Below are 25,278 nucleotides of genomic sequence, written 5' to 3'. Positions count from 1 at the left end.
TTGGCCAAATCATGGCCCCCCGTGTGGGGACGGTTTTTGTAATGGTCTATTTATATATGAGAGGTGGAATCAGTGTTATGGAGTTCGGATATCAAAGTAAAACAAATCCTATCATTGCTCTGTACAATGAGCAATGATAGGATTTTTGCAGATAAAACATCATTCATTATCACGTGCGTCGCAACTGCACCTTTCAGGACAAAGTGTGAGCACCAACCCATGTCGTTTGACAAATGCATTTTTATTGGACTTTACAAAACAACAAGAGTACAAAAAAGTTATTCCACAGAACTTTGCTTTTCTTTTCTTCTCATCTTTTTTTTGGGATAGAGAAGATGCAAACTTCCTCGCGCGATTGCAGCAGACACTCCGTAAAATGAACATAGGGAGGCGGGGTTTGAGGGAGGCGGGGGTTGAGGGAGGGAGGGAGGGAGGGAGGGAGGGAGGGAGGGGGGGGAGGGGTGGGGGGCAGCATGGGGGTGGGGGGCAGCATGGGGGTGGGGGCGGTGGTGGAGTTTACAATCAAACCTTTTATAAAGCCTGTCCGTCTTCCGACACAATCATTTCCCGGGCCGTAAATAAAACCAAAGAAGACTGACATAAAACCCAACTGTAGTGGGGGACGACATTCGTAGTGTAGTGTGCGTAGGGGGACGCCCAGCGTACAAGAGTCCAGGCAGAGGTGGTCGGTCCAGAAGCACCGAAAAATACACTTTCCGAATACTCCTCCCTACCCTCATCCCCAGCCCCAAGTCACTCCCCCTTTCCAGCCCTCCCACCCTATTGGTGCTCGCCCTGTACCCCCCCCTTACGTCCCGTTCAACAGACAAACACACTTTGTGCTTCAGGTTTTCTGTTGCTTCGCCATGACAACAGAGAGAGGGCCGCTGGGCGCTCTCTTTCTCAGCGTATACATTTTGAATAAAAATAATCTAAAACAAAAAAGGGAGAAGGGGGGGAGAGCAAGAGAGAGAAAGAGAGAGGGCAGTTGGCACATTCAAGACGACATATTTCTTTCATAGTAACAATAATAATAATAATAAGGAACCATTATTTTACATTTGTGTTCTTGATGCTTATAAATACAATATACGTCTTTCCCCCCCCCTCCCCTTGTATCGAGAACTCACAAATGAACAGTACATGGATGAATATTTACAAATAAAGGAGCAAATCCGGATTAGGCCATAAATAATCAGAGTAATACCAGATGAAACTAGGATGAAAAGTCTGTTGATCTTTCACAGCCGGTGGGCTGGGTCCCCATGGAAAAAAACAACGCTGCAGAGAAGCTCAGACTCTTTTCCCTCGTCGTTTTCTTCCACTTGCTTCCATGGTGGGAAAAGCTGTGTGTTTGTGTGTTTGTGTGTGTGTGTGTGTGTGTGAGCGCATTGAAGGTACTCCTTATCTCATGTCCTGAAAACAAACAGAGAAAAGTATATTCACACATTGTCTTTGTTGGTGTCTTTTGTAATGACAAAACGAAACACATTTTGACCGAAATGACCAGGCCATCTAAAGCGATTATATTAGCATCTCATAAATTCTGTAATATATTTACTCTTTAGTCCTTTAGCAGGTGCTTTTATTGAAAGCGACGTAGCCAGAATCCCTTGATACTTGTCATTAAGGAGCATGTATTGTGGTGGCAGATTGTTCAAGGTGCCCAGCGGTACACTTTGGATCTTTGGGTTCAGCCCTAATGTTCACCTGAGGTCAACAGGGCCGGACTGGCAAAATCATTCACGTCGGGGAATACAGCGCACAAAATACAGCCCCAGTCAGGGCACTTGTTAAGCGGATGAGTCGGGGGTCCCCCAGCAGGGAAATGTCTAGTTACCAAGATTTAATCCCCTGCATTCTGCGGAATATTTGTGCAAATGAATCACAAACTAATGAGCCACCACAGCTTAGTATAAAGTACTGTAATGAAGCTCAAACACAAACCAAAAAATAGCAATTCTTCGTGTATAAATGGAGAATGTCTTTTTACCTGCCGGTTGCTCTGAACTAGTGGATTTCTGTCGCTCATCACTCACTCCTAATGGGGCACTCCCAACGCTACTCTCTCCACCTATTCAAAGAACAGAGCAAGAGCACAATACCCCGGTCGGTTGACTGATGCACTACCCATCAAAAGTAGAAATAGCCCTTGAACCAACACAAACATGAAATAACATAGACCCTTCAACAAAACTCATAGGAGCCTGTATGGTGTGTGACATGTATTGCGTGTGGCGCGGACGTAGGTACCCACGCACATACACACGTACGTACAAATAACTTTGGCCACATCAACTTGGCTAGATATGCCAATTATGCCACCAATGTTTTCGAGCACAGTATGCCGTGTTTAGATGGATTCAGGCCGACGTTTCAACGCAAATGCATATCAATGAGGAGGACGGGAGCAGGACAGTCAAATACTGTGATGCCGGCAGAAAAAATATCTGCAACAGTACTCGATAGGTCCCAGTGCCTTCCAACATTAAAATACTATAACTTTGTGCTTTCGTAGCTCCCTCACCCCAGGACGAAACATGGAGGATCATTTTGGTGCGAAAACACACAGATTGATATGATCATTCCATTTGGATATGTTTTTTTTATTCCGCTCTTTGTGAACCACACGACATTGCCATAGCAACATATCGTTCACGCGTGTTCTGTCCTGCCGCCCTGCCATGCCGTCGTTGGTTTGTGTTCCCTGTGCCTGCCAGAAGGTGTGTGTCTGCCTACCGTCTATCCTGCATTGATGTGAACGTAGCATTAGAAAGAGAACCAGCACATTGGTTTTTGACTGTTCCGTGGTATCGTACTATCTCGCTGCCACAACCAGAAACACAAGCCTGGCCTGCTGCTGAGTTCAGTGGCCTGTCTGCTGACAGTAAAAAAAATAACGAAATGCTTAAAAAAATAGATACATTATCTGTGGCCTGCAGGCTGCCGAGCAGGAAAGCCAGTAAAAAACCTGGTGTTCCCGATGGCTAGTCCGGGGCCTTGTGCTTGATAGATATGTGTTGAGCTGCAACGGTGTACATACTGTAAGTACATGATTTTGTTACCACAACATCCAAACATAACCACGTTATCTCCCACTAGAGGGCCTTCTTTTTTAAAGTGCCCTTGCTAATGGGAAGCCAGCCACCTTACATGATCTAATCCTGTTCCACTACCTCTGCACCCAACACCGCCGCCTCTTCAGGGGAGCAGGGGAAATGCGTGTTGTCAGCGAGTCAACAGGATGTGAAACTCTACACGGCGGCTTCCGATGGATAACCACTGGCGCTGGGAAGAGGAGGCCCTGCGAGGAGCTTGGTGGGGGTAAGGGGTCATGCTTTAACGCTCCCCAGTGGGGGGGTAGGTGTTGAGCTAGTCGTCCCTAGCTGCTCAGCAGGGGGGGGGGTCGCCTGTGAGTGCCCTGTGTGTACGATTGAAGAGGGGGATTGTTTTTGTGTGTGCGCGTGCTTGTGTGTGTGTGAGACAGAGAGAGAGAGAGACAGAGATAGAGACAGAGAGACGACAGAGTCCTTGTATGTTTGAGACTGTGTCATTTGTCTCTCTAGTGTGTGTGTGTGTGTGTGTGTGTGTGTGTGCGTGTGTGTGTGTGTGTGTACTCTTTCTCCACTCTCAACAACAAGAAGAGACCCTGTCAGATCTGTGCAGGGAAGAGGAGGTCAAAGTGCCATGACCCCTCAAATGAGGAAGGGCCACCTTTCCCGGAGCCACTCCTCGCAGGGCTTTAGGGCGCGGGTTCAGATAAGATCAGTGAAGCTACGGCGGACACACAACAAAAACCACGGCAGAGGAGACGCGCATCAAATCCCTTCACTGTTCCCAAACACTTTGGTTCACTATTCACTACAGCTGTCGACACACTGTCTCTTTTGAACCACTGGTCCTTCCCCTGGATCGGCCAAAATTACTGACAAACTCAGTAAAAAAAGAAAATCAGTCCAACGTAAATAGTGCCAGCCTATTTTCCATTTTCTCATTTTATTACTAGGGGTTTGTGTATAGCAACGTTCTGCCTGACCTTTGAGACGCTTGTCAAGGCCTGCCACTTAAGAGTCCTTCACTATCACTTTCATTGTCTGTAGGAATATTTGTATTTGACTTATTAAATATTGTGGTTTAGGATCGTGGTTTTTGATCCTTGCTCTAAACCAATTGAAGTGTTCTGCTTGGATCAATGTATTAAACTAGGGCCGAATTGGATATGTAGTTGCACGTACACCCACACACACACACACACACACACACACACACACGCACGGACGCACATCAAACATATGTCAGAGCCTTTGAAGCTATAGTTCTGACTTTGCCCGGCGACATGCAAAGTACATCTTGTTTTGAAATTAAAAAAACTCTTGTGTTTCTTCTTCTTCTCTTCTTCCATAAATAAGACATGGCCGGCATCAGAGGGGGCCGTGTGTTTCTGTGTGTACTTCAGTGTGTGTGTGTTGTGTATGTGCTGTGTTGTATTAGGCAGGGGGTGCACTTAAAAGAAAGCTCACAGGGCGTAGTGTGCCCTCAGAAGTGCACGAGTGTCTGGGGAGAAGGAGAAGGGAGGAATGGTACTAGGGCAGCTCCCCACAGGGCTATAGAGACCATCACACACTACCCTGCTCTGTGTGCGTGCGTGCGTGCGTGCGTGCGTGCGTGCGTGCGTGCGTGTGTGTGTGTGTGTGTGTGTGTGTGTGCGTGCCTGAAGAAACATGGATATTAAGAAGTTTTCAAAAAAAAAAAGTTTTAAGAACTTTGAACTTTTTTTTTATTCTTTCTTAAATCTTTTGGGTTTTTTAGAAATGCGAGACTACTGAGCCCCATTTGAAGAAGTATGAATGAATACTTTTCCATATGTGTGTGTTTTTTTTGTGGATTCTGAATCCTGAGAGAAATCTCTCTCGGAGGGAAAAAAAGCATTGGAGGAACCATCTATTATTAAGATCAATACGCACACATCACTTCTCCTCTGCGGGACTTTAAGTAGAAAATAATGTTGCTGATATTTAAAAAGAATGTCTCCAACTACCACAGATCTGAAAAAAAAATTACCCTTTTCTGATATTTCTTTTGAAAAAAAAAGGCCATAAAAATAATCGCAATCGGTCCTCAAATCACTGAAGGGCAGATGATAACGAAACACAAAGAACCCGGCCTGGTAAAGAGGCGGTGTGTGCGCCCACCTCACTGTGCTTCCTGGTGGTGGAGGAGGAGGAGGGGGGCCCCCGGGAGCCAGAGGAGCCCCGGGACGAGGAGCTGCCCGTGGTGGAGCAGTTCCCTGGCACGTGGTTCCTGGACACGTAGGCCGCTTTGCTGCCGTACACCGCCAGGTCCTCGCCTGGAACCGGGAAGAGAGAAGGGGGAGGAGGATGGAGGGGGCGAGGGTGGGAGACAGGATGGTTAGTGTCATGGATGCAATGGATAGTCAACAGTATGCATTGTTATTCCCATGCCTTAGGGGGCATGGGGGCCCATGCCTTGGGCTGTACAGCACCTGTTAAGTGTTACTTGTAACATAGTTCTGGTGCTAGTAGATCGAGTTCAAATGGATATCAGTGTCTCTACCTGCATTCTTGTTAGGGTTTAATATCTTATATACTTTGGACTTCTTCTTTTTTCTCTTGATTTAGATTTTTTTACATTTGGATGCTGAGCTGCTGAAATAAATGCTCTGTTCCAAAACCATATTTCCATCACATCCCAACTATCTATTATTTCATTAAAGACACTTTTTATCCAAAGGTAATTAGAATACATATAGGTTTTCCAGGGGTGTGGAGTGTGTGTGGATGATAGCTGGTTTAAGAGCCAGTTCTCCTCGGTGGAGTGTGGCAGCCATCTAGGTGGCATGTAGCAAGGGACCTTGTTACACTCCACTGAGGTGCCTGGCCCACTGCCCCCAAGGGACTTTTACTGGGCTCCTCCAAACACAAGGACGCAGACTGGTGGAGTTGAAAGCCGGTGTATTGTACGCTTTGCAGATAATGATACATGGTGCTGTTTCCGTGTAGGAGATCTGGTGTGTGTGGTGATGGCTGGGTTAACCTGTGCACATCGACTGCTCAGGTCTGCAGCCTCACCCAGCCCCAGAGTCCAATCAGTCTGACTCGGGCCAGGTGGGGCTGCTTCAACCAGCCGTCACCCACACACACTCCCACAAGAATCAATGTAGGATGTTAGGGATCTTACTCAAGGATGTCTACAGGTAGGCTGGCCATTGGGGGATCTAACCCAGCACCTTTATCACCACTACCCTGTCCTTAACCGCACCGTACACATCCTGTACCTAATGAACGCAAACCTGACGTTATCAACCGTCCTCCCTTAACTTAACTGTCTCAGACATTTCCCTAAACCTGACCCTCTCTGGCCTCATAGGCCACCATCATACATATCTACCTAATTATCATACATAACCTAACTAATACCTCATTATAAAAAGACATAACCTGAATTCATGTGTAGTGTCGCACTCCCACCAAGAACGCAGGTCCGCCATCAGACATATCTAACCTGTTACCTAACCAATACCTCAAATATAAAAACGTATAACCTGAATTCATGTGTAGTGTCGCACTCCCACCATCTTCCACACATGGCTGATAACAGAAGCATGCAGCGTCCGTGATGAATGTGTGGTGAACGTCTGTCTCTCCCTCACCCTCCGAGAGTCGCGGGCCCGAGCCTTTCCTTTGGTGGTTCAAGCCGTTGTGTTCCCTCTTCTCCAGGGACGACACTGCTGCTCCAGGGGCCCTATCGCTGGCCCCGAGGCCCTTCAACCGGTCCCCCTCATCTGGGGGAGGCTCAGGCGGTGGGGGCAAGTCTGTAGAAACACACACACACACACACACACACATTTTAATCTTTGGTGAATGTCCACATAAATACAATTTGAGGATACAGGACAGCAATATAGGAAGATGCAATCAAATGGAATGACTTGTCAGAAGGATGTAATGCATTGCAACACAACGCACAAACACACAACGTACACATACATTAAAGTTGTATATATACACACACAAGCACAAGCACATGTGTACAAAAACACGCACAGACACACACACACACACGCACACACACACACACACACACAGGCCCATACAGACAGACACACACATGGAACAAAGGGCAATGATGAGAAAACTGGGAATAGGGCAGCCATTCGGCAATATTAGACAATGGATCAAAACAATGTCTGTTGTCGACAACACAATCTGCCCTGTGAAAAGTTATAAGAAGTTTGTCACTGAAAATACTTTCAGTGTGTGTGTGTACATTGTGTGTTATTTTTTCAAAAAAGTTGGGTTTTATTTCCAGTAAAAGCTTTGTAATTCCTTGTGTTTAATGTGTGTGTATGTGAGGGAGACAGAATGGTTAGGGTTTAATATCCACTTTTGGTTGTGTTCTTGTATTCTTCTTGTTGTTTTATTAAAGTTGGGCCCTGCGCAGCCAAAACAAAATATGTTATGCCTTATCTGTATTTCCCTCAAATCCCAACTATGAGCAGCTTGCAGTGAAGTCAGACACACATCTTTAACGAGCAGGTTTGTGTTAGGGCTTCTTACTCTTGAACACCTTACCTGCAGGTAGACTGCACACAATGGGGATCGAACCCAGAACCTTTACCACTACTGTACTCTCCTTAATCGCAACACTATCATCAACATTAACCTAATTATCTCTAAACTTACTGCTAGTAGACAGAACAGTGTTGTTGAGCTTTTTGAAATTCAATATCAATGTCTCCAGCCTACTAACTGGGAAAGGCTGAATTGTACACATCCCGACTTGAGCTGTCTGTCAGATAATTACCAAACCTCAAACTCTCTATTCTCATAGGAAACCTCAGCCATGTACCCTTTCTTCTAAAAGAGTGGTTTGAATTTCCTGACAAAACTATTATGGCAATTCCTTTTGTTGAATGTGTGTTTCAAAGTGACTGCCTCTATGATCGTCATAAATTGCTTTACAAGTTGTGATACAACCACCGGGCTACCATTAAAACCAAATTAAGTCACCAACACATCGCTTTTCATCGCCTTCGCAAAGCAGATTTGTAATAACTGAAGATTATGCTAAAAGATAGCCCATAGCACATTGATTATCTCGACAGATATTTTCACTCAGTAACAATGACAATGTATGACCGATTTAGCCAAGATAGCCTGAAAAAATAACATCAGAGCATGGAGATCTTTTGTCGCTGGCCACACACACACACAAACAAACACCCCCACGGAGAAAGACACACGCACACACACACCAAGTAAACACCACCTGTGCATAATGAACAGATTTGTACAATGGAGTGGGTGTGTTGTTGCATTGATATTGAGTCATCCACACCGCTCTCAGTCGGTGGACCAATCGATGGCACAGGGAAACATCTGAACGTTCACAGTGGGAAGGCTCGTTCACACGCAGAGGAGGGGACAGCCGGGGGGGAGCAGCACTCACCTCCTTGTATGTCCCTCCGGTACGGCCCGCTCTTGGAAGCCTTCTTCTTCAGACGGGACTTTTGGCTGCCAAGGCCGTGCACGTCACGTCCGTGAACTGTTACGAGGATGGGGGAGAGGAGAGGGGAGGGGGGGGGGGGGGGGCGGGGTGAGGGTGAGGCAGAGGGGGTGAGAATTCTCTTGAGAAAATGAATTCGAAAAAGATCGAAGAGATATATTAAGAAGCCTTCGATGCAGTGGCCCGTAGCTTTTGCAAAATTAAAATCAATAGAATCCTCAACACACGCGTGTTCTGATAGATGGCCTTTAATAGATTGAATTGAATGTTTTTTGCAATGTCTTGCGTCTGTGTGCGTTTGTGGTTGGGGAGCGGGTGTGAGCGTCGACTTTTTCCATTTTCAATTCTGGCTTCGACAGCTGCTGCGGTGTTTGTGCAGGGACTGCTTTGTAAAGTGTGTCTCTTTATATGCAGGTCTGGAAAGACCTTGACCTCGGTTCTCCTGCTCTTGTTTTGCATGTCTTTATCTCTTCCATAATCCAAGTCTTAGTTGAACTGCCTGTTTGAAACCTCTATTTTTTATTTATCTCATTGAGACATCTATTCACACGCATTTATAAGTTCGGAGTTGCACCTTTAATTTTAAGCCAATTGGCGTCTATATATTCCTTTATGATCACAGCAGCTTCAGACACACAGAACACGTCCTGATCAATGCTAAGGTGTTCACCAGGGGTGGCGGGGCTGCTGTCGCTGCCCTCCAGAGTCCCACCGGGGCTGTGCGGGTTGCGGTGGGCCGGACTCTGGCAGTAAGGGCCCACACTCAGGTTGGGGTTGGACTGGGTCAGGGGAGCTCCCGGGGCCTGGGGCATCGGCACGGGGCCGCAGGGTAGCCTCCTCCTACCGGATGGAGAGAAAGCCACAAAAATAAAAGCATAAAAATATAAAAGTGAGTAGAACGTTGGCGCTTTTTCACTAAAACTTATTCTTTGGTAAAAGCAGTATTGAAACAAAACTATGACTCATAATTTATCCCTCACCCCTTGAAAGTGGCAAAGAAATACGAATAAAATATTCATACAAATTGAAATTCAAGTTCTCAACAAACAAAGAATCCAACAAAGCAGAGCGCATTTCCAACCGTTAAAACAAGTCGTTCCAACCCCCATCAACGCCTCTACCGCGTCTCCATTCTGAACACAACGCGTGTCTCCAGACAGCAGTACTTCACGCAATCTTGGATTACGGATGTTGGTTCTAATCCTGAGTAACGGTCCGTACCGTGCCGGATGCTGCGGTCCGTCCAGCAGGCTGCAGTGGGCTGCGTGGTGGGGGGCTGGCGTCTCCTCGTGGGGGGAGGGGGTGAGCGTGGCGGTGGACTGGTGGCTGTAGGAGGTGGCCGGCGAGCAGGCGTCCTCCATCAGGTAGGTCCTCTCGGGGAGTGGCGGACACCACTCCTCCTCCTCCTCCTCCTCCGAGCTGCGGGAGACGGGAAGAGACGGGGGGGAGGGGGGTGTGCTCAAGGACCAGCTGCGGGGGTGCAGACATTTTGTTTTCGCCCCCCACAATCGGCTTGAAATGGACAACTTGGGATGTGTTGCGAGTCCTTTCGTTTGTGTCCCGATTCTGAAGTCGAAGGGCATGACGACCTTGTCGGCGGCGGCTTCAAATCCGCCAACGCTCCAACGCAAGCGACGATCTATTTTGAGCGTTTTAATCGTGTTCTAATGGGACTTGGTGGATAGCGGCTAGCCACTGGCTACGCTACACGAGAGAGAGAGAGAGAGAGAGAGAAAGAGAGAGAGAGACCGTGTGCCCAGCGGTCCGGGGAGATGACTGCATTATCAAAGGATAATTCAGTTAGTAGGGGGCCGAGCGAGAGGGTGTCAAGAGACGCGGGACACGGTTAATAGCATTTCCAACCGCCTGTTGTGAGGACGTAACTAAATATCCAAGGCGACGGTGCGGGGATAAAGGTAATTGAGTTGTCTAGGAGCCAGAGGGCACGGGAAACGCCGGGCTCAAAGTTAAAATGGATCCGCTTGGAGGGGCGGAACAACCGAAATGACGTTTTTGGAAAGACTTAATCAAAGAACTGTGTGTGTGTTGGGTTTGTGTGTGTGTGTGTGTGTGTGTGTGTGTGTGTGTGTGTGTGTGTGTGTGTGTGTGTGTGTGTGTGTGTGTGTGTGTGTGTGTGTGTGTGTGTGTGTGTGTGACTCACCCTATCTCCATATCCTGGAGCTCCGGGGGGTCCAGCAAGACACAGTGGTCCAGCTCTTCGGCTGGTGGGGGCGGGGGGAGGACTTCGGTCCAGGACAGGGAGGGGGTCTTCACTGCCTTGCCCATGGGCTTCTGCTTGGGCTTGCCTTCAGAAGACACACACAGGGACACACAGATACTGTCATGGTCAAGCCAATTACTCTGAAGCTGACCCTTTCTTTTTGCATGAATTATTATTCATTTATTCAATTCATTATCCGTGTCATTTTTGAGTATCGGCTTTATACTATCTGGTCATTTAGCAGATGGTTAAATCGAGATCACCTAACCAGGATTCAGAAAGATGTCATTAAGGAGCAGGCAGGTGTCAGGGCATCTTGCTCAAGGATGCCTACAGGTTAGGCCACGTACATCGGGGGGTCGAACCCCCGAACCCTTCGGCTGGGAATCGACCAAGCCTCGACACATTCTATCCCACTATGGGATCGAATAAACATCGCCGAACCAACCAACGGCGCTCTACGCCAACCCTTCTCTAACTCATCCCTACAGAGAAATGCCTCTCCCTCCCGGGGTCTTCCCGGGGCTGCTTACCACTGCAGCGGTCCGGCAGGGCGTACTGGGCCCCCGAAGGGCCCGGCTGGGTGGCCCAGTGGCCCTCCTCGGGCTGGAGGAGCTGCTGCTGGAGCTGCCCGGTCGGGCCCAGCTCCGGGTTCTGGCCGGCGTAAGGGGCGAGGGAGGTGGAGGCGTAGGGCGTGGCGTGCTGGCCGTAGCCGTGGAAGCTGGCCAGGTCCTCCCCAGTGGGGTCGATGGTGCTGTAGATGGGACCCTCGGTGGAGTCGCCCAGGCTGCACTTCTCCGTCTGACTCAGGTAGTTGGAGATGCCGGCCTCTGGGTGTGGGGGAGGAGGGAGGATGGTAGAGGATGGTTAATCATTTGGTTTACTTTTTGCTGTCATTTATATAAATTGGGTGGATAGGGGTTAGGTATCCTTTGTGAAACAACACAACTATTGTAAACAAGAGCCTTATTTTGTTGCTACATTTCTTTGTCAGTTGCTGAATAATATGAAACAGACGACATCAATCAAACAATGAATAGTATTTTGACTCACATAAGCAGCGCCATTAATCCTTCACAACCTACCCTGTACATTGACATGACCACTACTGTCTCCCTGATAATGCAGTCGACCATCTACACGTCACGGTGGAGACATTACAGGTGACCCCCCAAGCCTCCCTCTCCCCCCGGCAGCGTGCCCCCCTGTCCTACCGTTGTAGTATCTGTCGGTGACGTCGTGCTTTGCGGGGCAGCAGTCCACAGCTTCCTTGCTGTTGTGCACCAGGTTGGTGGTGGTGGTGGGCCAGGAGTCGGCCAGCCACGGGTAGTTCCCAATGCTCCCGGCCATCATGCCAGGCCTAGACACAAACCAGGGAAGGGTTGTTCATATGTAATGTCGATTTTATGGGACTTATGGGTCTTTATTATGATACTTTGCTTCCTTGAACTGTCACATTTCTGGCTGTACATGCTGTTATTTTACTCTTAGGTCATTTTTTGCATTTTTGCAAAAATGGTGTCAATATATTTATAGCTTTGGTATAAATAGAGTAATAACTTCTCTTAGGAAGACATATTTTATATTATGATTCAAAAACACAAAGCATGCAGCAATATTTTAGGTCCAAAGTAAGTTGAAAATGTGAACATAAAAGCACTATGTGTGTAGGTTAGTATAGAATCCATGCATATGTTTAAAATGTATATTGTAGTTGTCATGCTATATTCACATCATAAATAATACAAATATGGAGATATTTACCTTCCATTGAGCCCTGATCCGTCCCCATGTGGGAAACCGACTGGAGAAAAGAGTGAGCAAAAGATACAGTCAGAACAAAACCAACATAAACTTGGGTTTCATTGATTGGGGTCGTTCTTCATGGACACCTTTTATTTGGTTTTGAAGTTTTTCTTTGGAAAATGTTTAAGCCTCTAAGCAAGTTAAATATAAAGCTCGATAATTCATTTTCTGAATGAGTAGTTTCTGCTGTCTGCGTTACCTGCCTAAGGAAATTGGTGTTACGATAGAGTCTTGGTGTGTGCATGTATTTAATTAACAGCGGAACCATTACTCAGCAATGACAGGACTTCTTCCAACTGCACTGGCAAAGAGAATTGATTGTGATTTTAGTGATTGATTTTTTCTCGGTTCTATCTGCCAGGAAGACAATTAGCGTGAAGAGAAACCAGAGAAAGATGGTCTGCAGACAATAAGTGGCACGCTGCCAGATATCATATTAACCCCGAGCACTTTGGGGTGAATACAGACAACATGAGGAAACAATAACCAGCAAATCAAATCCACCACCTAACAAACAAAGCAATACAATAATATTGTTGGTTCACAAACAGTTCAGAGCCATTCACCCAACCAGCAAACCAACCAACCAACCATCCATCTATCCATCGATCGATCCAACCAATCCAACCATCTAACCACCCTAGCCCAAACCAACCCAACCATCTAACCACTAAACTGAACCATCCAAACCCAACCATCTAACCAACTAACCAAACCAACCCAACCATCTAACCACTAAACTGAACCATCCAAACCCAACCATCTAACCAACCAACCCAACCAACCCAACCATCTAACCACTAAACTGAACCATCCAAACCCAACCATCAAACCAACCAACCCAACCATCTAACCACTAAACTGAACCATCCAAACCCAACCATCTAACCAACTAACCAAACCAACCCAACCATCTAACCACTAAACTGAACCATCCAAACCCAACCATCTAACCAACTAACCAAACCAACCCAACAATCTAACCACTAAACTGAACCATCCAAACCCAACCATCTAACCAACTAACCAAACCAACCCAACCATCTAACCACTAAACTGAACCATCCAAACCCAACCATCTAACCAACCAACCCAAACATCTAACCACTAAACTGAACCATCCAAACCCAACCATCTAACCAACTAACCAAACCAACCCAACCATCTAACCACTAAACTGAACCATCCAAACCCAACCATCTAACCAACTAACCAAACCAACCCAACCATCTAACCACTAAACTGAACCATCCAAACCCAACCATCTAACCAACTAACCAAACCAACCCAACCATCTAACCACTAAACTGAACCATCCAAACCCAACCATCTAACCAACTAACCAAACCAACCCAACCATCCACACCCCTGACCTCCACCCCCCCCTCTCACCGGCGGGGGTGTAGGCGAAGGAGGCGGTGTAGTGGCTCAGCTCCTTCCTCTTCTTGCGGCGGATGTAGATCCACACGCTGAAGCCCATGAGGATGACCCAGCAGGCGCCGCCGATGCCCGCGATGAACGCCGGCTGCTTCACCACGTCGGTGATCTGCTCCGCCAGGCTCACGCTGCTCTCCCCGCCGTCGCCGTTGGAGCTGGGGGCGCCGCCTTCTGCTCCACCGCCGCCGCCGCCACCGCCACCGCCGCTAACGCCGTTAGCACCGTTAGCCCCGCCGCCCGCCGCGCCCGCCTGCTCCGACGGCAGCTCTGGAGGGCGGAGAGGAGGGGAAATAGAGGGGGAAAGGGTTAAGGGAGGAGCAATGGAACGTACATCCGTTTTGGTCTGTTTTGTATTTTTCAGTCGTTAAAGTCGTTATAGTTTGACATTTTCGAAAAATGTCACAGAGCGCTGCAAATTAAAATTGGAACATTGCTGCATAAAATGAACTACTTCACATTTCACATTTTAAAGACTAAACCGTTGAAACGATTGCAAGGATAAAAAAAGGTAAACGGGATAACAAATCGGTGCATGAACATTCCTTTTCCTGGCGAGCGTCTAAATTCCCCCCCTCGCCTCTCTGGCATCACAGACTCACTGATTAGGACAGACACGGGCTGGCTGCGGGTTCCGACCCCGGCGCTGGTCACCGCGGCGACCTCCACCTGGTACACGACGCCAGGCACCAGGCCCTTCAGCACCGTGGACAGGGTGGAGCCCTCCACCGTCTTGTTTATGGAGTAGCGGGTCTGGTTGTCCGTCGGGACGCCTAGGCACCACACCTGTTTGGGTGGGGCAGCAAGGTGGCGGTTGGTGTTTGTTTTGGAAAACAGTGACAGTGTGATGCTAGTACTCTCTGTGTATTGACTGTGTGATGCTAGTACTCTCTGTGTATTGACTGTCTGACGCTAGTACTCTCTGTCTATTGACAGTGTGATGCTAGTACTCTCTGTCTATTGACTGTGTGATACTTGTACTCTGTGCCTAGTGACTGTGTGATGCTAGTACTCTCTGTCTATTGACTGTGTGATACTGGTACTCTCTGTCTATTGACTGTGTGATAATGGATGACGTATAAACAAGTGGCTGTGTGATACTAGTACTATCTATTGATGTGGCGTTGATGGGTTAATATTAGGAGGCACTTGTTGGCTAAAGGATAACAGGACACTACCTTGTAGTCCTGGATGACGCCGTTCTGCATGTCGCTGGGAGGGGGCTCCCAGGTGACGCTGACACTGGAGCTGTTGCCTTGCTTCACCGTCACCACGGTAACAGCCTGGGGCGGGGCGCTCGGGGCTATTAAAAAGGTAAGGAGGGTGGGGATGGTTAACAGGGTAAATATTAGCAACACGCTTAATCCATGGAGACACAGATGACACGAGAAGGGTTAAAAATAGCTGGCTGGTTGTAGAAAAAACTAAGCGCACCGCGGGAAGCATATGCAAAGCAATACGTTGTAATTATAATTACTATAATTATAATTTAGTGATTGTAGCATGGGGGCTTAAACTGATCCAAAACGTCACTTTAATTATTTTATTACTCCAATGGGGCAGCACTTCCGTTAAAAAGAATATTAATAATATTTGGTATTACACTATATTATAGAGTTAATAAACAAGCCAATTTAAATTATCCGTCAAAAATGAGTGATTCTACGGTTCATCAGCCACAGTCTACTTCCTCCTGAGATTATAATGACATAAACGTATACAATTACAGTCATGCCTTTAACTTGAATCAATGACGGGGAGGTAGACAACCATGGACAAAACCAATCCAAACTTTCTTATCGTTCCTATCTTTGGGGTAGCTTCACGATAACGCTGATTGAAACTGGTATAAAATACACTCTGTTCCATGAGATCACACAGCTTTAACACCATGACAACAACACTCATACCGGCCTCCATGGGGAACCACGATACCAAACACAAATGCTCCCCCGTCTCCTCACCTTCCTCCGGGGTCTGCAGCGTCAGCACCCGGCTGTCCCGGCCCTGGAACTCGTCGAAGTACGGTCGGATCTTGAACTCGTACTTGGTGCCCTTGAGCAGGTCACCGAGCACGGAGGAGCGCTCCGACGGCGAGTTGACGTCCTGCAGCACCCAGGTGCCGCCGCTGGGCCGGTAGAGGAGCCGGTAGCCCTGCACGTACTGGGACTGGCGGTCCACCTGAGGGGGGGAGTGAGGGGGGGGGGGAAGGAGACGAGGAGAGAGGGGTGAGTTCAAGACCGCGGAGAACGAAATGCCAATACAGCAGCGCAATACGTTGCTATATTATTGTGTTGTTGCCATGTTTGCCCTTTCCGGCAATCAATTTATACACAAACCTACATACATACATACGTATATAAATATGATATATATATATATATATATCATATATTAGACTCTTATCATTGGAAAGCATAACAATGGTAGATAATAGTGGTAATGCAATGGTGCTTGAGGAGGAGGAGAGAAACGTAAAGACTCAATCTGTAAACAGAGGAGTGAATAAGCGTGAAAAGAGACAGTAACGCATATTACATAAGACGCGTGTAAGCAAACATTTGAATACGGGCTAAATCAAATTAGCTTGCTGCGCACACACACACAACACACACACACACACACACACACACACACACACACACACACACACACACACAGAAAATAAGCTCAGCAGCATTTAAAAACACACTCTGGAAAGCAAGACATCAATTCAGAAATGGCCTGAGTGTTTACACGGCGCAGTCTGAGACATACATAATGCAACGCGACTGATGGGCCGGAGAAGCCTAGCACCAGACATCGGGGATGTGTGTGTGTGTGCGTGTGTATGGGGAAGGGGGGGGGAGGGTGCGACCGTATGAGCTACAGTGCAGATCGCGCCAAATTATGCGCAGCAAATAATTGACAGAAAGTCTTCAACCGCGAGCTGCTACATCTGTCGTGTGTTGTTTGTTTTCATTTACATGCCGATAACCACCATGAATATGAGAATCGCTTAGGCGGGGGGGGGGACTCCAGCAGCATGCATGGGTAACACACGAGTGTGTGTGTGTGTCTGTGTGTGTGTGTGTGGGGGGGGGGGATGAGAGAGGGAAAGAGTGAGAGAGTGACAAAGAGAGACTTTCAGGCAGAGAGCAATAAAGACAGAGATAGATAAATATGTATAAATATATTGATATATATATATGAGAGAGAGGGAGAGGGAGAGGGAGAGGGAGAGAGAGAGAGAGAGAGAGAGAGAGGGAGAGAGAGAGATGGAGAAAGAGAGCAAGAGAGAGAGAGATAGAAAGAGAAAGAGACAGAGACAGGGAGAGGGAGAGAGAGAGAGAGAGAGAAAGAGAGAGAGAGAGAGAGAGGGAGAGAGGCACTCACTGTCCAGGATATCTGGATGGCGCCAGTGGTGAGCGAGACAGGCTCTTTCAGTTGGACATCAACCTCGCCGAGCTCCCGCTGGACCTGCTTGTGGTCCACGCCCTGACCCGTGGGGCTCACGTCTGGCGGAGTGGGAGAACAACAACAATAACCATAGGCTCTGTTTCTGCTGTGTCAGAGCACACTATCTAACTTGAGGCGGATTTGACTTGTGAGCAAACACATAAAAGAAATCTAATCCTCGGCTTCTTCCGAGGGCTGCTCTCCATCATCTTCAGCTGAACGGTGAACACCAAAGGCCCAGTCAAAGCAAAAATAACTAACAATAAATCTAAGGGTGGACTTTGTTTTTATAGTGTTTGATGCTTTTTTGTACCGATTCTTACTTCTCTCTAAAGGTAAAGCTGTGCTGGTTTTGTAACTGATTTTAAAATGCTTGCCGCAAAAACAAACAATATATTACCTCCCACTTTAACTTGCTTGAAATACAAGTACAAGGGGATCTATGAGGCTAGCCGTTGTTTGATATGTAAAAAGCCAACATCCGTTACCAACCTTGAGTGCGGACAGGTTCAGAGATGGGGCTGGGGTCGCTCAGGCCGTAGGCGTTGACAGCACGCACGATGAACAGGTAGATGGTGTTTGGAAACAGGCCCGTGATCGTGTGTGTCTCCATCTTCACGTTGTCTGCCACGGTCTGCCAGGTGCTGCCAGCTGATTGGCTGCAATGGGACAAAGAAATATGATGATGAAGTGGTATTGGATGCATTTATGACTCACTATTAAGTCCTTTAGAGTAGGCTTTAATCCAAAGGAACTGACAGTGAGTGAATATATTTTCATGTTCATTTCAGGCCCATTTATATTTTTGATATGAAAGAAAATATATAATATTTTACTGTTTGAGAATACATAGTCAGTCACAACTGAGTCACAGCAGGTTTTTGAATCCACATTAGAATGTTCTCAAGCGAATGTCCCAGCTCTGATTAAATTATGCACACTGCACAATCAACCAGACGTCTGACTGATCTCAAGGCAGCCATAAAGCATCTATTTTGGGCCCTTTATGTCACATTCTTTCTTGAACTGCAGTGTCAGATTAAAAAAAAAAGGCGAAACAATGGCATATGTGAGCAAAGTGTGCAGCGTTGTTTTATAAAGTTTGCGTTTGAACCATGAGACCCTTTGGAAAACGTTGCAGTGACTCCGTTCTTTGTTGATGAAAAACACAACGGAGTCTGTGAAGCACACAGCTGCCAACAGGAAACGGTGGAACGCGCTAGGCCTTCTGATGGATGGCACACACGAACATGCATACCGCGCGCACACACACACACACACACACAGAGCTTGCTGCCTTCCAGTTTCTCGCCCTGGTTTTTCGCTGTGAATTTATTGACACCATGCCTGAGTAGCATCCACCAAGGCCTGTCCAACCATTTGCTTGACAGTTTAAGAGACGTTTCCCCCGGGGTTGGTGGACCGGGCTGGGGGGGATGGAGGGGGAACGGGTGATGGAAAACGATCTCTACCTCCGACCTTCACAGTTAATACTTAGGGGATAAGAAAAATAGGAAAGAATCCGTTCCATAAGCAGTCATGTTGTGTTGCAGTTCCAGGGGAAACAATGCTGCTTTAAAAAAGGGGAAATTGATTGGGGGGGTCTCGCTTGGGAATGTCAGGGTCTTGGCCCCAGTCCGACTCCCGGCGTAAACACACAGGGGTACTAAAACTCCCACATGCCTTTCAAATAATGTGTGTGTGTGTGTGTGTGTGTGTGTGTGTGTGTGTGTGTGTGTGTGTGTGTGTGTGTGTGTGTTTGGACTCAAAACCTAAAACACATACACACACGCGCACACACAAAACCAAAACACATGGACGCACACACACACACACACACACACACACACACACACACACACACACACACACACGGTTTACCCAACCCCTCCCCCTACCACTACCTCCACCATCTCCCAGTCTACCCAAGGCATGTCAATGGAAAGACTATCGTGCTGTAACCCTTTGGCCATCCTGCAATGAATCAATTCTCCACTCTGGTTGTCTCTGCTCCTGCCTGCCCGCAAGACAGTGAGCAGGGACCCTGGGTAACACAACACCCCGCTGGTCTAAGCTGGTCTGTGCTAGTTGTTCTGGTTTTAGCACATTGTTTGGTTTTTTATAGACTTCAGGGACGTTTGCTTTCCACATAAAATTTGCCGATAAAATAAATTCCTATCGTCTTTTTCTGCATGCATTTTCTCTGTCAACGACTAGCAAAGGACCTGAATTCTTTAAACTTGTCGTTCTTTCCCCTCTAATTAATCCTAGCAGTGTCACTAAGTTCAAATGTTCCATTGCTTATTTCCTACTGTTACTGCATTCATTTGCATGTTTAGAGTCCCAACAAAACCTGACAGAACGGCCCCGGTCTGGTTGCAGCATCTGCTTGTGTTGGCATGCAATTATACATCTTTATATGTAGCAATATGTGTGGGTGTGTGTGTCCGTGTGAGAGAGGGAGAGAGAGACACAGACACAGAGAGAGAGAGAGAGAGAGAGAGAGAGAGAGAGAGAGAGAGAGAGAGAGAGAGAGAGAGAGAGAGAGACAGAGAGAGAGGTATACAGAGATGGATGGAAAGAGATTACAAGGGCATAGTATAGATGGACTGATGTGTGTGAATGTGTATGTGTGCTTATGTGAAGAGTAAGTGAGAGAAAGACGGATAGAAATAGATGTATACAGAGAAAGAGTGAGAGCTGAAGGGCATGTATAGATGAATGCACTCTATGGGTGTATTGAGTGAGTGAGAGAAAGCTAGGAAGGGGAAGCACAAGAGAAAGACAGAGATGGATAGAGACATAGTGCACATGAACGCATATAAATTTGTGTGTGTGTGTGTGTGTGTGTGTGTGTGTGTGTGCGTGTTTGCGTGTATGTGTGTACATGTGTTTGTGTCTGTGTGTGTCTGTGTGTCTGTGTGTGTGCATGTGTGTGTGTGCGCGTGTGTAAGCCATTTCCAGAGCCTCGCTTACAAAGCAGCTGAGGGAATATTGCTGACACAACAACATCGGATAGAAGAGAAATAGCTGTAGACAGAGGGCAGTGTACGCATCTATGTGTGTGTGTGTGTGTGTGTGTGTGTGTGCATGTGCATGTGTTCACGCCTATCTGCGTCCTTCAACGCACGACTCGACCCCATCTGCCAGACAGCGTTAGTTTGGCAAATTATACTTTGGTCCCAACCCCGCCGGCCCCCTTCCCTGAATCCCACCCTCCCCCTAACGTCGTCATCCAAGAAGCCTCACCTGAAGGCCTCCACGATGTAGGAGGTGACGTCGGCCCCGCCCTCGTGGGCGTTGGGCTGCCAGGTGAGGGTCACGCTGGCCTTGGTCACATCCGTCACCACGGGCTTGTGGGGTGGGCCGGGCAGCTGGAAGGGCTCCGCGTTCTGGGAGCCGGACTGGTCGGCGCTCTCTGAGGGGGACAGGCGGAGGACCCGGCAGGGTGAGCGATGGTTGTGAGTGTCGTGGGTATTTGTGTGCTTGGCATGTGACATTGTGAAGGCAGATGTTGAATGCAAACTTTGTTGTCAGGGATATTGTTAACGTGGACATATTCCTTCTCACTTAACATCAACATTAAGTGAGAATGTGTTTGTTGCAAAATCAACCCTGATTCACCCGCTTGTACATGGCTACTAAGTCAAAAAAATCAATACTTTGATACATAATAAAACAACAAAATGTTGTATTGACTTTTAAAAGAATGTGTTGCTTTCGTAGAGAGAATAGCTAAATTGAACAGTTGGAAACAGCGTCCATAGCAACGGTCTTCAGAAATAACAGGCCAATGAATGCTGTTATTGATTGACCAATCAGAATTGAGAGTGCAACAATGCCGCGTAATCATCAGCCCTACAACTCCTCTAATAGGGGCAGGTAGGCAGCTAGGCTGTTCGACTGCTAGCCGATAGGTACTGGGTTCGATCCCGCCCACGCCTCCCTTCCCTGAGAGGGATAGAGAGAGGGGGATGCCTTACCCCTACAGCTCATCACTTTTCTGATAATGACCTGTATCTGAAAAATGTCCTGTCCTGTCATTCCCTTTGGGTAGAAGGCAAGCATGACTAAATATTTATGAAGAGGTAAGGGTATACGGGAAAATGTAGAAGTTGCTTCAATGTCGGTGTAGTTTCGCCCACCATGACATAACGTACCAAACAGAAAAGGTAGTTCATATCTCCCTGGGGGTAGGGTAAGGTTGGTTGGTGGGCAAACTGAGGGCAGGATGAATGTCTGTCTTCTCTGTGTTCCCACTCTGACTTCAACCTTCAGCTAATAGTCGTTTTGACTATTTTCAGCTCTTACAGCGTCGACTAAAAAAGAGAAGGCCCTTGTCGACTGTTCTTCAACGCTCTCCCTTCCCTTCCTGCTCCGACAGATTCCTCTTGCAGAGGGATAATGGTTTTTTTGCTTGGATTGACTTATTTTGATACGCTTTCAGACTAATGGCTTGCACAGAGACTTCACGGAGCAATGCCTCAAGGGTCGCGGAGCATGTACGTTTCACTTGACTGGCAGCTAGCTATCCCTCTCTCTCTGTCTCCGAAGGTCTATCTCTCTGTCTATCTGTGTGTGTGTGTCTCTCTCTCTCTCTCTCTGTCTTTCTCCATGTCTCTCCCTCTCTCTCTGCTCTCTCTCTCTATCCATCTGTCTGTCTCCATGTTCTCTTTCTATATCTATATGTCTCTCTCTATGCTCTCTTTCTCTATTTATATGTCTCTCTCTATGCTCTCTCTCTATCTATTGGTCTCTCTCTCTTTCTGCTCTCTCTCTATCGCTCTCTGTTCTCTCCCTTTCTATCTGTCTCTCTCTGCCTCTTTTTCTCTCTCTATCTCTCTGTTTCTGTCTCTTTCTGTCTCTTTTCTCTTGCTCTCTCTCCATGCTCTCTTGCTATGTCTATCTCTCTGTCTCTCTCTCTATGTCCCCATCTCTCTCTCTCTCTCCCTCTCTCTCTGCCTCACTGTGGGCTAACCGTGTTAGCTTGGCTTCAGAAGCGCTGTGAGAACAGCTTGATAGCTTTCACTTGGCATGTCTTTCTCCTCACATTGGACAGTAATGTGTTGAGATGCTCCTGAAAGTACCGTGTCTGGACATATTTGGAAAGGCTGAGCTGTAGCGGTCGGGAGGGGGCATCACTATTCACACGGTATCACAGTGTTTGATCACATTAACAGGGGGTTCAGAAGGGTTTTGGATACGTTAAATTATTATGTAAATATTATGGTTAGAACTGAAGGCACAATGAGTATATTTTTACACTCGCTGGTGATTTATCTGCATCATTGTAAAACAGCAATACACAATATTACAATGTCAAAACAATGCTGTAGGCACAGCACAACATGAAACACAAACAATATTGGCAGACTCTGATATCCAGTCCCGCCCAAACAAATATTTGAATAGATCTCAATAGAGAGGGGATGACTGACTGCCATTGCTGGGATGTGTGTTGTGTTCAATTGTAAATGAAGAAGCACGCAGTGAAATGTCTACCTTTGACTGTTAGTACTCCACTCCAACTGGTCTCTCCGCTGGAGCTGGAAGCCACACAGGTGTACACCCCAGAGTCCGTTTCCTGGGAACAACAAAAAAAAGTATATTGTTAGCTTTGTGTTTAAGTGTGTGTGTGTGTGATGGCGGGCTCCAACATTTCCCCGGATAGGACATGTTTTTCTCCAGGAAAAATCGTAGCGGGACATTGGCAGGGCGCGGAGCCTGGTGTCATCGACAGCTGGTAATTTATGCGCAGCGCACCAGGTGGGACCTTTGATGTTGCGTTGCTCGTTTGCTCCCTGGCAGACGATTGGTTCTTGCTTAACGGGCGACTCCGTTTGACTGGTGTACACGCACCGCGAGCAACGCTCGGAGGAGCCGTCACCGGGCTGCGGAGCGACAGAAATGTGTTTGCGTTCGCCCTTTCTGGATTAAGGTTTCTACAGCTAGCCCCGTTGAGGACATGTGTCTCATCAAAACTATGAAGTTGTATTTGTTATTGAGCCGTCATTTTTAAAACCGCCATTCTTTGAATCCAGTCTTGATTTCATAATACATTTCGAGGGTCCCTCTGAATCTATTAAAACAATTTTAGAGGAGAAAACTATACATTCAATTAAGGAGCTGCGCCGTGGTCAAATCTTCAACGCCTAGTCAATCTTGCCATTTCAGCATCGGTATTCTCGGTGGCCCTTTTTGGCTTTTATGTTCCCCCTTTCTCATTTGAAGGCAGAGCAGCGATGGTAAAGAGGGATCAAAGGATATCATTTTAATAACCGTACTCGCTGTAGAATGTTCTCCAACCATACAGCTTTCATACTCCACAACCACTTAGCATTCAGGACCCGCAGCCGGCAGATGTGATAAAAGAGTATGTGTGTGTGTGTGTATGAACGTCTGTGTGTTGTGTGTGAGTCTGAACATGTTTGTTAGTGTGTGTGTGTGTGAGTGTGCAGCGGGGGTCCCACGTAGGTCTCCATGTCTCCATCGTTTTTTGTATATTTTTTTTTTTAGAGGGTTGGGCGCAGGCCAAGAGCCAGACTGAGTGTGAAATTGCTAACAGCGGTGAGAGATGTCAGAGTCTCTCTGTACAACAAGGCACAGGTGTAACGGAGCTGACAGCCTGCTGCAGAAACACCCTGGGGCGGAGCAGGAGCGCTCTCTCTCTCTCTCTCTCTCTCTCTCTCTGTCTGTCTGTCTGTCCCTCTCTCTCTATCCCGCTCGCTCAACCCATCCCTCTCGTTTCTTCTCCTCTCCTGCTGCCATTGCTGTAGTTAAGTCTGTGGATCGGTCTGTGTTTTTCTAACCGTCCTTCCTTTCTTTCCTTCTGTCTATCCTTCCTTACTCCCTGTCTGACTTAATTTCTCACGTTCTGTCTGTTTGTCTCCATCTCTGTCCCTCCCTCACTCTTGCCTCCTATCACATGCTATCCCGTCTGTGCTTGTGCACCAAATCGCCCCCACAATCCATCCCTGCCTATTAACTTAATACATCCCCATAACAAAAACCCATATTACTCCAACGCCTAATACATTATGCAGAACGAAAACCTCCCTCACACACACACACACACACACACACACACACACACACACAGATGAATGAGTGGGTTGCGTGGGGGGGGCAATCTGCGGTGACTAATGCTTCACTTTAGCAGTGGTACAATTGGCTTCTCTCTCTCTCTCTCTCTCTCCCCCCCCCCCCCCCCCCTCCCTCTCCTCTCTCTCTCTCTCTCTCTCTCTCTCTCTCTCTCTCTCTCTCTCTCTCTCTCTCTCTCTCTCTCTCTCTCTCCCTCTCTCTCTCTCTCTCTCTCCTCTCTCTCTCTCTCTCTCCCTCTCCCTCTCCCTCTCTCTCTCTCTCTCTCCCTCGCTGCTGGCTCCAAGGGCCAGCTCATCAGTAGCAGTGACAGAGAGATTACTCAAGACTAAGTGGCTTGTCAGGGGGGGTCCCCTCGGACCAAAGAGACAGGTGAGCCCTCTGCCTGGTACAACAAGACCCCCCTAATCCCCTCTCGCCATCTCCCTTCGTCCCTTCCCTCCCCCTCTTTATATATGCCTCTCTCTCTCTCTCTCTCTCTCTCTCTCTCTCTCTCTCTCTCTCTCGGCCTTCCAGCGGCCGTGACATTGAGCTGACCTGTGGGAGGGGGACAGGGGAGCGTGGCATCTGGCTGGCGGGGGGGGCGTGGGGAGAAGGTTCACCCCAGATGGTGGGATTTGTGGATGGGAGGCGTGAGGGGAGTACAGCAGGAGGAGGGGAGGGCAGGCAGGGGTGAGGTGGTGATGGGGGAGGCAGGAGCGAAATGGGCCAGCGCACCTGACGATTTATCCCGGCTGGCTGGCAGTGCCTGGTGT

At 47.6% G+C, this 25,278-nt stretch overlaps 1 protein-coding gene across 1 annotated transcript in view; it reads right to left on the bottom strand.

The window, feature by feature from the left end:
• Positions 1–4,516: 4,516 nt before the first annotated feature.
• Positions 4,517–25,278, bottom strand: part of robo3 (roundabout, axon guidance receptor, homolog 3) — a gene marked incomplete at both ends in the record, with an annotated part of 132,158 nt that continues 111,396 nt past the window's right edge. Inside the window, 18 exons of the mRNA XM_079739048.1 lie at positions 4,517–4,554; positions 5,198–5,347; positions 6,671–6,832; positions 8,470–8,565; positions 9,197–9,366; positions 9,748–9,945; positions 10,688–10,832; positions 11,281–11,577; positions 11,962–12,107; positions 12,512–12,551; positions 13,946–14,257; positions 14,590–14,773; positions 15,166–15,290; positions 15,952–16,168; positions 17,363–17,484; positions 17,918–18,084; positions 20,675–20,843; positions 22,928–23,009. Coding sequence (XP_079595174.1) covers positions 4,517–4,554; positions 5,198–5,347; positions 6,671–6,832; positions 8,470–8,565; positions 9,197–9,366; positions 9,748–9,945; positions 10,688–10,832; positions 11,281–11,577; positions 11,962–12,107; positions 12,512–12,551; positions 13,946–14,257; positions 14,590–14,773; positions 15,166–15,290; positions 15,952–16,168; positions 17,363–17,484; positions 17,918–18,084; positions 20,675–20,843; positions 22,928–23,009 — 2,820 coding nt within the window. The remainder of the gene's footprint in view (positions 4,555–5,197; positions 5,348–6,670; positions 6,833–8,469; positions 8,566–9,196; positions 9,367–9,747; positions 9,946–10,687; positions 10,833–11,280; positions 11,578–11,961; positions 12,108–12,511; positions 12,552–13,945; positions 14,258–14,589; positions 14,774–15,165; positions 15,291–15,951; positions 16,169–17,362; positions 17,485–17,917; positions 18,085–20,674; positions 20,844–22,927; positions 23,010–25,278) is intronic.

Source organism: Pollachius pollachius, assembly GCF_949987615.1.
Source record: "Pollachius pollachius genome assembly, chromosome: 6".
NCBI classification, from domain to species: Eukaryota; Metazoa; Chordata; class Actinopteri; order Gadiformes; family Gadidae; genus Pollachius; species Pollachius pollachius.
Note: the sequence above shows the minus strand (reverse complement) of the source record. Positions and strands in the feature narration are given on the sequence as shown.